Source organism: Hyperoodon ampullatus, assembly GCF_949752795.1.
Source record: "Hyperoodon ampullatus genome assembly, chromosome: 6".
Classification (NCBI taxonomy): Eukaryota; Metazoa; Chordata; class Mammalia; order Artiodactyla; family Ziphiidae; genus Hyperoodon; species Hyperoodon ampullatus.
In genome coordinates, this window is record NC_136919.1 from 56,525,731 (window position 1) to 56,539,887 (window position 14,157).

At 41.5% G+C, this 14,157-nt stretch overlaps 2 protein-coding genes across 2 annotated transcripts; both read left to right on the forward strand.

Annotated features, from left to right (window-relative positions):
• Window positions 1–2,860: 2,860 nt before the first annotated feature.
• On the forward strand, window positions 2,861–3,430 carry LOC307054303 (interferon alpha-1-like; the record flags this gene model as incomplete). The annotated part of the gene is made up of 1 exon (XM_079705921.1): window positions 2,861–3,430. One exon carries the CDS (start codon window positions 2,861–2,863, stop codon window positions 3,428–3,430), a length of 570 nt encoding a protein of 189 aa, XP_079562047.1.
• Window positions 3,431–13,474: 10,044 nt separating this feature from the next.
• Window positions 13,475–14,157, forward strand: LOC307055095 (interferon omega-1-like; the record flags this gene model as incomplete). Its single annotated transcript, XM_079707046.1, is given in 2 exon segments — window positions 13,475–13,499; window positions 13,502–14,157. Coding segments are annotated over 2 exon segments (681 nt in total).

Sequence of the window (14,157 nt, forward strand, 5' to 3'; positions counted from 1 at the left end):
CCTGGTGGCGCAGTGGCTAAGAATCTGCCTGCCAATGCAGGGGACACGGGTTCAATCTCTGGTCTGGGAAGATCCCACATTTTGCAGAGCAACTAAGCCCGTGAGCTACAACTACTGAGCCTGCGTGCCACAACTACAGAAGCCTGTGAGCCTAGATCCCATGCTCCACAACAAGAGGAACCACTGCAATGAGAAGCCTGCGCACCACAACGAAGAATAGCCCCCGCTCACTGCAACTAGAGAAAGCCAGCGCACAGCAACAAAGACCCAACACAGCCAAAAAATAATTAATTAAATAAATTTATATTTTAAATAAGCTTTAAAAAAATGGGCAGAATATCTAAATAGACATTTCTCTAAAGAAGATATGCAGATGGCCAAAGAGTACATGATGCTCAGCATCACTAATTATTAGAGAAATGCAAATCAAAACTACAATGAAGTATCCCTTCACACTGGTCGGAATGGCCATCATCAAAAAACCTACAATAAATGCTGGAGAGGGTGTGGAGAAAAGGGAACCCTCTTGCACTGTTGGTGGGAATGTAAATTGATACAGCCACTATGGAGAACAGTATGGAGGTTCCTTAAAAAACTAAAAATAGGGACTTCCCTGGTGGTCCAGCAGTTACGACTCCACGCTCCCAATGCAGGCAGCCCGGGTTCAATCCCTGGTCAGGTAACTAGATCCTGCATGCCACAACTAAGAGCCTGCATGCCCCAACAAAAAGATCCTGCATGCTTCAACTAAGACCCAGCTCAGCCAAATAAATAGTTTTTAAAAACCCTAAAAATAGAACTACCATATGACCCAGCAATCCCACTCCTGGGCATATACCCGAAGAAAACCATAATTCAAAAAGATACATGCACCCCAATGTTCACAGAAGCACTATTTACAATAGCCAGGACATGGAAGCAACCTAAATGTCCATCAACAGATGAATGGATAAAGAAGATGTGGTACATATATACAGTGGAATATTAGCCATAAAAAGGGACAAAATTGTGCCATTGGCAGAGATGTGGATGGACCTAGAGACTGTCATACAGAGTGAAGTAAGTCAGAAAGAAAAAAACAAATATCGTATAATATCGCTCATATGTGGATCTAGAAAAATGGTACAGACGAACTTATTTGTAAAGCAGAAATAGAGACACAGATGCAGAGAACAAACTTATCGATACCAAGGGGGGAAAAGGGGAGTAGGATGAATTGGGAGATTGGGATGGATATATATACGCTACTATGTGTAAAATAGATAACTAATGAGAACCTACTGTAGAGCCCAGGGAACTCTATTCAATGATCTGTGGTGACCTAAATGGGAAGGATACCCAAAAAAGAGGGGATATATGTATACATATAACTGATTCACTTTGCTGTACAGCAGAAACTAACACAACATGGTAAAGCAACTATACTCCAATAAAAAGTAATTTAAAAAATAGAGAAAAAAGGGAAGAAAAGATACATGCACCCCAATGTTCATTGCAGCACTATTTACAATAGCCAGGACGTGGAAGCAACCTAAATGTCCATTGACAGAGGAATGGATAAAGAAGATGTAGTACATATATATAATGTAATATTATTTAGCCATAAAAAAGAACGAAATAATGCCATTTGCAGCAACATGGATGGACCCAGACATGGTCATACTGAGTGAAATAAGTCAGAGAGAGAAAGACAAATATCATATGATATCGCTTTTACGTGGAATCTAAAAAAAGGGTACAAGTGAACTTATCTACAAAACAGAAACAGAGTGGCAGATGTAGAAAACAAACTTATGGTTACCAGGGGGTAAGCCAGGGGAGGGATAAACTGGGAGATTGGGATTGACATATACACACTACTAAATACAAAACAGATAAATAATAAGGATCTACTTTGTAGCACAGGGAACTCTACTCAATACTCTATAATGACCTATATGGGAAAGGAATCTAAAAAAGAGTGGATATACGTATATGTATAACTGATTCACTTTGCTGTACACCTGAAACTAACACAACACTTTAAACCAACTCTACTCCAATAAAATTTTTTTTAATTCAATACCTTTAAAACTTTTTGTCATTCTTAACCCTGCAGTGAATACAAGGAGTAAGCTTTGCACTTTTTATATGTACAGAGTAGAGATATCCATGGAGTACATAAACACATACACAGGACATATGTGTTATCAAAATTTCATGTTGGGGGGGCAATTAGGAAAAACTATCTAAGAAGGCTCTGTGGGCAGGGGCAGAGGTAATAATGGAAAAAAATATTTGTGAAACACTGCCCTAACCCAATAGTATTTGTATAAATTTTTATTGAATATGTAATTTGGTACATTCCAATTAAGTAAATGTATTACATTAAAAGCCATTCTGCACACTTAACCAAAATGTTAAATTACTTGCAGTAGCTTTTACAGTTAATTTTTAGCCTAAATTTTTTTGTCATACTCACCCCTGCATCAAATAAAAAGAATAAACTTTTCACTTTCTTTTTCTATTTGTAAAGTAAAGATATGCATGGAGTACATATTGACATACACAGTATATCTGTGTATCAAAATTTCATAGGGAGGCCATAAGGAAAGAAAATATCTAAAAAGGCTCTGTGGGCAGGAGAAGGGGAGGCAAGGATCAAAAACAGTGGTTGAGAAACGCTGCCCTAACCTATCTGGAGAGTGCAAAATGAAAAGCAAAAACAGAAGTAGAAAGTAAGAGGGAACATTCAGAAAATGGAAACCGATTCATTCCCATTTAAGACCCAGGTCTGAAGGAAGGTCCTCAGAGAACCTAGAGAGCAGGGTTCACAGAATCACCCACCTCAGCCAGGCCGGCAGCATCTGCAAGGTCCCCGATGGCCCCAACTGTGTCCTTACTCCTGGCCCTGGTGCTGCTCAGCTGCAACTCCAACTGCTCTCTGGGCTGCGACCTGCCTCAGACCCACAGCCTGGCTAACACGAGGGCCCTGATGCTCCTGCAACAAATGAGGAGAATCTCCCCCTTCTCCTGCCTGAAGGACAGAAATGACTTTGGATTCCCCCAGGAGGCGTTTGGAGGCAACCAGTTCCAGAAGGCTCAAGCCATCGCTGTCCTCCATGAGATGATCCAGCAGACCTTCCAGCTCTTCAGCACAGAGGGCTCAGCTGCCACGTGGGATGAGACCCTCCTGGACAGGTTCTGCACTGCACTTTATCAGCAGCTCACTGACCTGCAAGCCTGTGTGATGCAGGAGGCGGGGCTGGAAGGGACTCCTCTGCTGAAGGAGGACTCTATCCTGGCTGTGAGGAAATACTTCCACAGAATCACTGTCTATCTGCAAGAGAAGCAATACAGCCCTTGTGCCTGGGAGATTGTCAGAGCAGAACTCATGAGACCCTTCTCTTCATCAGCAAACTTGCAAGAAAGACTCAGGAGGAAGGAATGACACACACCTGCTTCAACACGGAAATGATTCTCACTAACGAGACCACACTTCCACCTGTGCTGCCATGTCAAAGACTCTTATTTGTACTGTCATCATGCCCTGAATTGAATTAATTTGTCAAGTGTTTTCAGGAATATTAAGCAACATGATGTTCTACTCTACAGGCACTAGTCCCTCATGATACATCAGCCCATGCTGATCTACCTACTTACTTATCTACTTAAATATTTATTTATCTATTTTAATATTTATTTCACTATTTATAAAGATTTAAATTATTTTTATTTACATAATATTATGTGCATGTATACATTGTGGTTAAGAGAAAAAAATATATACTTTATATTAACTCAGTTTATGAGTTTTCTTTGTTCATTAAATTCTTACTATAGAAAACTTCCTGTTTTGTTTTTTTCTTTGAAAAAGAAACACCAAGTCTGAATGTGCAACCTGATTAAAGAATGTATGTTACAATTCCTTGATCCATCATTACGATTTTCACGTTAGAAATAAAAATAGACTTCTTCTAGCCAGGTTGTATGTTGCCCTCAGGACCTAGAGGTGAACATAACTAATCCAATTCTGCTTTGGGTAACTTTGATTTTTTTTTAAAGGAAAGTAATCTAAAAACAATAATCAGTTAATACAGGGACTTCCTTGGTGGTCCAGTGTTTAAGACTCTGCTCTCCCAATACAGGGGGCCCGGATTCCATCCCTGGTCAGGGAACTAGATCCTGCATGCTGCAACTAAGAGCCCACGTGCCGCAAGCAACTGAAAGATCCTGAATGCTGCAAACAAAGATCCCGAATGCCGCAACCCAAGATCCCGAATGCCGCAATGAAGATCCTGCACGCAGCAATGAAGATCCCATGTGCTGCAACTAAGACCTGGCACAGCCAAATAAATACATAAATACTTTTTAAAAATCAGTTAATTCACAATTAAATTTAATTATTTTTAAAATAGTAGAAATTAATCTACTAATTTGTAGTAGAAATTAATATCAATTAAATTTAGTGCTACAGTGAGAAGGTGGGAAAATGGAATTCCCCCAGCAGAAGGTGGATCATATCATGCGAGGATGTAGAACTTAAAGCAGTAGATATTACCTATAGTTAACTAGTAGACATTTCAGTGCAAATGTCCATTGGATACTGGAGATGGCAATCTATAAGCAATTCCATGAAGTGTAAAGCATGGAACAGAAGAAGTGATCAAATAGGAGGAGAGTATCAAATGAGAAAAGGACTGAAAATTGAATCCTATGACCTCAACGTTAAAAGGAAGGGAACGCTACAAAGGAAAGCAAGGGGAAAATCCATATGTTAACAGGACAAGAGAGCATGGTGAGAAGACCATGTTTGAAAGACTGAAACTGCCTAGAAGATTCAATGCATTCATGAAAACGTAGATGGAAAGTGCTCCTACATTGGGAAAAGAGATGGCATTGGCCACTTAGTGAGAGCTTGTTTGGTAGACTTAATCAGCAGAAACCATAGTAGAGAAGGTGGAAGCATGAATAAGAGAAGGGAATGACAATATATACAGAAAATAGGTTTGAGATGTTTGCCATCTGAATTGGAGGAGAGACATAGGGTGGAACCTAGAATGGATGTGGATTATTTTTTTCTCTGCATTGTTTTCCCTTTTTGAAATATTTTTTGCTTCTGAAGAGATTTCATGGATTTGATGTATTGAAAACTCATATCAATGTTCAAGATCTGATTTACTTTAAATCCTGACATTTAATCACTTACAGTGATAATGTATCATTATTTTGATGAATATGATGTTGAGTGTCAGTAAGCTGCTCTGTGCTTGAAACCATCCACTACAAGGGAAACAGATAGAACTGACCATAGTGAGAGCTGATTTGCTGAAATTAATCAGCAGAACCCATACTGGAGCAAGTGGAAGGGTAACAAGAGAAGAACTTCCATTGTCATTATTTCACCTGGGGAGTCACTTTACTTCTTTCACTCTCATCATAGTCAGATTTGCATTTGTTTTCCTTTTACCTCAGTACATCAAATGCAAGGACAGCTTTCCAAGAAAGTTGAATGGAGAAGGAAATCAATGATGTATTGAACATTATGGAAAACCATGGTATGGGCCCTTTATGTTTCCATTTTTGCTTCCCTCTTAAGCTACTCAACTCAAGATGATAAAGGAAGTAATTCAGTAGTAGCAAGACCACCCTGCCCAGAAAAATACTAAATGAAAAAGAACATATAACATCACAAAGACTCTGACACCAGGAAAGCAGAGAAGGCTAATTTTATCTAGCATCCTATGCCCTACATTTTCACCACCCTACGTCTTCACTGTGAGATGGAGAATGATGAACCAAGAGGCTCAGTAGAAATGTACTGAGTCGTCTAATGATGCTTAATAATTACTTCAATATAAGGTTCTGATGCGAGGTCAGTAGAAGCTTCTGATGGGAGGTCTAATGGAAAATCTAAGAATACTCTTTGTTAATAATTATGTGGAATAATTATTATGAACTCTGTACTAATCATAAAATGGTGAACAAGATATTAGACCTGTCACCTATGGTGGTCACTTGTCAAACAGGTCTAATAAATCTATTTTCAAGGAGACCAATCCCAAAGGATAAGCCAGCTTGGCTGATAGGGAAAATAAAGAGGGCAGAAACAGAGCCCAGGACTAGAAGTAAGCACAGTCAACCTCTTAGCAAGATAAATGTAAATCCTCACCCTAAAGGCCAATTTACCTCAGGTCCTTTTAACCCCATACATCATGTTCAACTTTCAACAGAAACTTACCATACTAAAAGGTGAAAAACACAGCTTGAAGAGACAGAGCAAGTATCAGAACTAGACTCATAGACAGTAGAGATTTAGAAATGATCAGACCAGGAGTCAAAATGATAGCGATTATAGTGCAAAAGGCTTTAATGTAGTCATCTATTTACTCTCCTACTTTATCTCAGTCATACTATGTATGGTATTTAAACTAGTTTTGTTCATATAATATCATGTTCAACTTTATAGTGTATTCAGTATAATAAAATATGCTTACCTGTATATTGTTTCAAATTATTTTCTTGTTTAATTTATGAAACTCTCCCCCAGATGACATCTTGGATTTTTTTATTCTTACAAAAAGAAGTAGCTTTAATTTGCAAGGCATACTGAAACATGGATGATAAATTCTACTCATCATTCATTTATTTCAGTGGTTTATATTTTATTTTATTTTTTAAAATTTTATTTATTTTTTGCCATGCTGGGTCTTTGTTGCTGTGTGCAGGCTTTCTCTAGTTGTGGCGAGCAGGGGCTACTCTTCGTTGTGGCTTCTCATTGCGATGGCTTCTCTTGTTGTGGAGCACGGGCTCTAGGCTCACGGGTTTCAGTAGCTGCGGCACGTGGGCTCAGTAGTTGTGGCGCACGGGCTCAGTAGTTGTGGCTCGCGGGCTCTAGAGCGCAGGCTCAGTAGTTGTGGCCCATGGGCTTAGTTGCTCCGCGGCATGTGGGATCTTCCCGGACCAGGGATCGAACGCGTGTCCCCTGCAATGGCAGGCAGATTCTTAACCACTGCACCAGCAGGGAAGTCCCAGGTTATATTTTAAAACTTCATATTTCTATATTGGATATATGATAGTTCTGAGAATACAGAGGTGAAAAAAGAAAATGCCAAACCGATTCTCCTGGAGAGTTCAGTTTGGAAGAGATAAAAGATATAAAAACAGTAATCATGCTAAATTATTTCAGTTAAGTTTCCTATTACAATGAGAGATAGGGAAAAGGGGATTCTCTCACCAGAATCTGGAATGAGGCATCTCAAGAAGGGGAGAAAGCAGATGGACTCTATAAAGTGCCCAAGAAACATCAAAAGACAGACTTCCCATTGGAAGCAGCATATGTGGATGTCGTTCCTTAGGAGTAGAGTGTAGAACGAGATGATGACCGAAAGCTCGTGAGGACCTTCAACTTTTAAGAGTGAGAAAGAGAAGGAGAGTCTGAAGAGGGCACAAAGGTGGAGTAGCCAGTGCACTTAGGAGTCAACCAGGGAAAAATGATCTTCAGAAAGCACCAAAGAAGAAAACAAAGGGCTTGAGGATTACAGAGGATGGAAGTTAAATAATTATTTATATGTGATATGGGTTTCTGCATTGAGTCTAGATTCTGCCAGGACACATGTGTGATGCTGGGGAATCACTTAACTTCCCTGAGCCTCAGTTTCCTCAAATATAAAGTAGGGAAAATATTCCTCGAGTTGTATTGATATTAGACCAACCAGAATATTTAAGAACACTTAGCAGAGTATCATCCACAGAGTGAGGGCTAAACAGGTAGTGTGTTGTTTCCTATATTTTTCACATAGGTCTAAATGGGAATAATGAATTCTCCTCCCCCTCTCTCTGTCACTGACTACAAAACAATGACAGCCTAAAAAACAGAACTGGGAGAAAGTGTGTCATCAATTGTATGTAATTTTATATACAATAATATACATATATGGTACATATATATGAATACATAGTATAAAATATGCTACATATAAAATATACCATATATAATATACCATATATCCATCTGCTGATTCTGATACATGGAACAAATCCCCTTCCTCTCTGTTTTCCTGGATCCCATTCTTTCACTAAAATATCACAATCATTCAGTTCCTCCCAAGGTAGAAATCCATAGTGTACTTTCCCCATTCACTCTGCATGAAGCTGTACTGCCCATTCATACAGCTGTTTCCTTCTCCATTAGGGTTTCTGGCTGTCAATTTCCCCTTAAGACTACAAAGCCACCAATGGAAAGCAGAAGTTGAGTGAAAGTTCTAGGTTTGGCAGAAAATCTCATATGACTCCACCCTCTCCACCTGCCAAGCACTGCAGGTCCAGACTGTCCAGACTCCCAGAGAAACACAGTAAATAGATGGCACCCTGCCCAACACTGAACAATGGTGGAGAACCCAGGAGCTCACCTGTGCCTCTATTTGCACACTTCCACGTGCTGACTGCACTAGGAGGAACTCACCTGGTTCAGGACTCTTATTTGCTCAAAAAGCCCAAAGCGCAGGAAACATGGAGTTGAAAGGCAGCAACAGCTTGAGAACTTGGAAGGAGAACAGAGATGTTTAAAGCATTCACTGGAACAGCGGCAGGTCCTCAGGACATGGAAGAACACAGATGAGCTGCATTGAGGCAAGTGTTTCTCCAGAACATTCCTTTTCAGAGAAGAAAAGATTGAGGTGCATGTGATAGCACAGAGTTCTCCCAGAAGGACGTGGCCACTAGCAGTGTCCCCAGCACTGATACCACAGCAGCCTGCGGAGTCTTGGAAGGGACCAGGGTTACCTCAGTGCCAGCTGCAAACCTGTTTTGTCCTTAGGACCCAGCAAGTTATCACAGAGCAGGGAAGGATATTCCTGGGGACAATGCAATCCAAGGAATTTCTTACATTCCATCATGATGTCTTTGCCCCTTTGAAAGGCAAACAAAATAAAACATGCTTGAATAGGAGGGACACAAGCAGGGATTTTAATATATTTAGCAACAACTGGGATAGAGCCTTTCCAGCAGGGCATGTATCAGTAACATGCACACTAGAAGGTCACCGTTTCTAAAAGCAACAAAGAGCTAAGTGGAAATTCATTTATTTAATTTAGGCAATCCGGAAAGAGGACACTGATGGATCGATCATCTCTCTGTTCTTTCCAGTTGGTACATACAGCACTGAGTAGGTACTTTTAAAGTCAGAAGGACATTTAAAGTACATTTAGAGGTTTGGAAACCTTCCTAAGGATTAGGGTCCTAAAACAAGCAGAAACCATTCCTATATTACTGCTAAAAATATCATTTTATTAACAAATGATTTTTTAAATAGTATTTTTATTTCAATTCTTCAGTATTATGATGTTTTAATGGGCTGAGGCTAAAATTTAAATAAAGACAACTATACAAGGCCATGAGGGTGACTCTGAAGTTCAAGCCAGACTCTCCCTGCTAAGGAGCCCATTAGAAACCTTCACTCCTTCTGTCTAAGAAGTGCGTATGCTCTTCCGTCTTGGTCATACATAAGGTTTCTTGGGTACCCACATCTTAACCAACAGTTGGAACAATAAAGATTAGAGATTCTTATTTAGACTCTCTCAGTAAACAAATGGATGTCCAGCCTGGACTGTAGGTGAGAAATGGAGGTGTCTTCATTGAGAATGAGAACAGCAGGCTGACCTGAGGAGGTCTCCTGGGAAATCAGTGAGGTCCTTGTTGACTGGAAACAAACGACAACATAGAGCTGGGAGCTCAGTTTTTTGTGAGGACTTACTGAGGACCATAACCCGGAGGACAGCCTTTCAGCTCTGACAAACTGCCCCAAGGACATAAGGGGGAGGTCAGTATATACGTGATGGTGGTGAAGGGGATACGTGCAATCAAGGACACATCTTGGTAGAAGGTTGCTGCTAGTCATGAGGAGCATTTGTCACTATTAATGATTTTAGTGCTTTTCTAAGTATGAGAAGTTGCAAAAAATTGAATTCATAGAATTTTCTCAGGAAATTATCTAACCGTCTGCAGGCCTATTCTGTCAGTTTTCCCAGAGCAGAGAGTGCCCCATTCCTGATCTCCACCCTGAAGTCCTGTCAGGGGTGTTGGGGTAAGGGACTGCTGTGGCTAATGACTTTATTCTTGTAGAACCAGATGGTGAGTGACTTTTTAGTTGTCCTCCTGAAGGAGAAACGTCAGAGCTCACATGGCTAGAAATTGTTAGGTGCTTTTTTTTTTTTCTTAAACTCACAAAAAAACTCAAGTGTTAAAAATACATAGATTCCAGGGGTCAGCTCTTCTAGGGTTAATAAAGTTATTTTACTATATTTCATTGAAGAAATCACTCACGAAATCTTAGACTTGGCGCTGCGTGGCTTGTGTGATCTCAGTTCCCCCACCGGGTATTGAATCCGGGCCACAGCAGTGAGAGTGCCGGATCGTAACCACTAGGCCAGTAGGAAACTTCCTTTTTTTTTTTTTTTCAATAGGCAGAAAAATCTATTCCTTTCTAACTACTTAATAGTGATTTTGTCTCTTTTGATTAGAACTTAAAGTCAGTTCAGTTGACTCAGACCACACCCCATGTAGCCCTACAAAACCATGGACAGTAACCCTTTGGCATCTTAAGTGGAATAAGGGTCCTTTGTCATCTCACTGTCCTCTGTCTGCTTATTTCATTGGTTCCTAAATATCATGTTCATGTGCAGCCTTCACTTTCTTTAAAGGGCGCTTTCAGACAAATCATTGTAAACACCCTAAGGTTTGCCCTTGTATCTTTGGTACGTTTGGAACAGTTCATTCGTCCACATTTATATTTCTCTCCAGTTGTATAAGTGAGTTTGATCCAAATAGGGTTATTGAGAGGGTTAACTTTTTTTTTTCTATTTTTTGGCTGAGCCATGGGGCATGAGAGATCTTAGTTCCCCGACCAGGGATCGAACCCGTGCCCCCTGAAGTGGAAGCTCGGTGTCTCAACTACTGGACTGCCAGGGAAGTCCCTAAATTTTAAAGAACTTAGAAAGTGGCTAGTCCATTAGTAGCAAGCAATAAAATTCAGTTATTACTTTTTTTTTTTTTTTTTTTTTTTTTTGCGGTACGTGGGCCTCTCACTGCTGTGGCCTCTCCCATTGCAGAGCACAGGCTCCAGACACGCAGGCCCAGCGGCCATGGCCCATGGGCCCAGCCGCTCCGCGGCACGTGGGATCTTCCCGGACCGGGGCACGAAACCGTGTCCCCTGCATCGGCAGGCGGACTCCCAACCACTGCGCCACCAGGGAAGCCCCCAGTTATTACTTCTTAATATCATGATTACTATTAACCAGGTAAGATCAGGATCTTTTGGAATCATCTAATTCCCTTCCTTTAATTGTAGTTTTCTTAAAGTACCCTTCTCATTGCCTGAATGGATTTATCACCTAGACGGATGCTCAGCAAGACTGATCTTGCTGACCCTCCCAGACAGGGTTAGTGTTCTAGCAACTGGGGTTCTGGTTGCTAGTCACTTGTGAGCTGGTGGGTGTGACTTCTTCCTTTTCTCCTCAAAACTGATCATACATGGATTAAATGAAAGAAGAATGAGGAAGCTGGTCTCGTGAAGCTGAAGGCCATCAACTGACCAAGGACTTGGTCTTTTCTGAGCTTCTGGCAGAAGCAACCATGTTCCTGCCTTTCTGTTTTTCACATTGGCCTCATCCTTCCAGGACTTGGTCTTTTTTGAGCTTCTGGCAGAAGCAACCACGTTCCTGTCTTTCTGTTTTTCACAATGGCCTCATCCTTCTCCTCTGACATAGCCTCGTCCCCAACTGTGCTGCACTGAAGTTTGCTAACTTAGAACCTGTCATTGTGTCAGGGGAAAATCACTTCCCTTCTTTCACATTCATGACACTCAGACTCACATTTGTTTTCTTTTTGCCCACAAGACAGCTGTCGAATTTTACTTTCTAGGACAGTTGCAGTGATAAACAAAAAATCTAAAGTTTGAAAATGATAGAGACTGGAGCCCCTTTGCCTTTCTTTACCTCCCTTTATTGTTCTTACCTCCTCATGAATTAGAACTAATGCAGGAGCAGCGAGACAAATCTTGTCCAATAAGTCACTAAGTGAATATAAGTTACAAAAACTTTAAATGAAAAATTACACACAAGTAAAGGAAAGAAGGCGATTTCTCTCTGACCTAATCCTGGGCCTCGCTGCCCTGCATTCTCAGAGGGAGACAGAGACAGAGGAAGGGAGAAGCCCAGTGGCATCAACTGACTGAATGAACAACTGAACCTCACTGGTTTCTGTGACATAAGCTTTAATGAGAGACAACACCAATGCTGAATTCTCTGCCCCCAGCTCAGAAACTTTGAGTATAACAAGTGTTGACTAGCTTTAGTAAAAGAGTTGAATAATAAAATTTGTATTTGGCAAAATAAAAATTATGTGTCTACTCAGGGTGAAATGATTAGAATTGGGTAACTCCTCCACCACCTTAGAGAAAACACACTTTTGCTCTCAGTATCTGAGGGCTGCTGACACTTCTGATACCTGAGGACACGGGTCAGGAGGGGAGGCGGTCACCACTGAGGACTAGGGTCCTTCATACAAACACTCCAGGGCAAGGGTGAGGGTCCTGGAAGATGAATTATTTTCCCAACAAATAAACAAGCCCCTCCACGGCAAAGAGATTTTACAGTCCTCGGGATGTGGTGAGCGTGCCCTCAGGGTGGGAGTCCAGGTTAGGAAGGGGACTCTGTCACTCTAGAGGAGAGGGTGTGATTAGATGTGATCTCTCCCTTGTGAGTGAGGTGCTGCTGGGGAAATACAATTTTCTTGGACTTAGGGTCTCCATACCCATGTTCTCCTCAAAAGAACCAGGGTTCCTGGTGGGGGTATTGGCCCAGCCTGTGGAGGACTATAGGTCTCCAGTAAGAAAATGGTGGCAAGAAAGGACAATATCTGTAATAGTCCTCACCTCGTGGTCACCTGAAGCATGACCACATGGACATGAAGGAACATGTTCTAGAAGGAAAGGAAACATGGGAGAAGCTCATGGACTCATAATAATCAGCTTCTTCTCTAAATCAAACACTAAACAAAACCCATGTTTTGTTCCAAAGAGCTTATGCCAGAGTGATCTGGGAAATCCTTAAGCAAATACAGAAACCATACGGCTGAGAGAGCCTGCCTTCCTATGTGAAGTAAGAGGTAAAAATGGAATCTAAGATCAGGGCTAAAAATGTGTTCCTGGAACAGAGAAGACCAACATTTATGCATGAAAGAGATATAGAATGCGTGTATTTACAGACCTACATCACTTTTGACTTGAAGACAAAAACCTTTCTCATTTGATTAATAAATATCCATTTGGATGGGCACATCTGAAATTACTGGAAAAATTAAACTTCTTGCAAAATTAATAGCTTAGAATGATGACATCTTCGTAGACCATACTGAGAATACCTAAGTGAAAATCAAAAAAGGAAGTAAAAGTGTATAGAAATGTTTAGAAAATGAAAATTACTGTGCTCCCTATTTAATGGCCTTGCTTAGAAAGGAGGTCATCGAGAACCTACCCACAAGGTTCCCCCAGACACCCGTCTCAGCCAGGCCAGCAACAGCCTCATTTGCCCCATGGCCTTCGTGCTCTCTCTACTGACCGCCCTGGTGGTGTTCAGCTATGGCCCTGGTGGATCTCTGGGCTGCGACCTGTCTCAGAACCACGTGCAGATCAGCAGGAAGTACTTCATGCTTCTGGGCCAGATGAGGAGACTCTCCCCTCGCTTCTGTCTGAAGGACAGAAAAGACTTCGGTTTCCCCCAGGACGTGGTGGATGGCAGCCAGCTCCCGAAGACCCAGGCCACCTCTGTCCTCCACGAGATGCTCCAGCAGATCTTCCGCCTCTTCCACACAGAGCGCTCCTCTGCTGCCTGGGACACCTCCCTCATGGACAAACTCCGCAGTGGACTCCATCAGCAGCTGAATGACCTGGATGCCTGCTTGGTGCAGGCGATGGGAGATGAAGAAACTGCCCTGGGAGTGACGGGCCCTACATTGGCTGTGAAGAGGTACTTCCAGGGAATCCATCTCTACCTGGAAGAGAAGAAATACAGTGACTGTGCCTGGGAAATTGTCAGAGTGGAAATCATGAGATCCTTGTTTTCATCAACCAACTTGCAAGAAAGGATAAGAATTATGGATGGAGACCTGGGGTCACCTTGA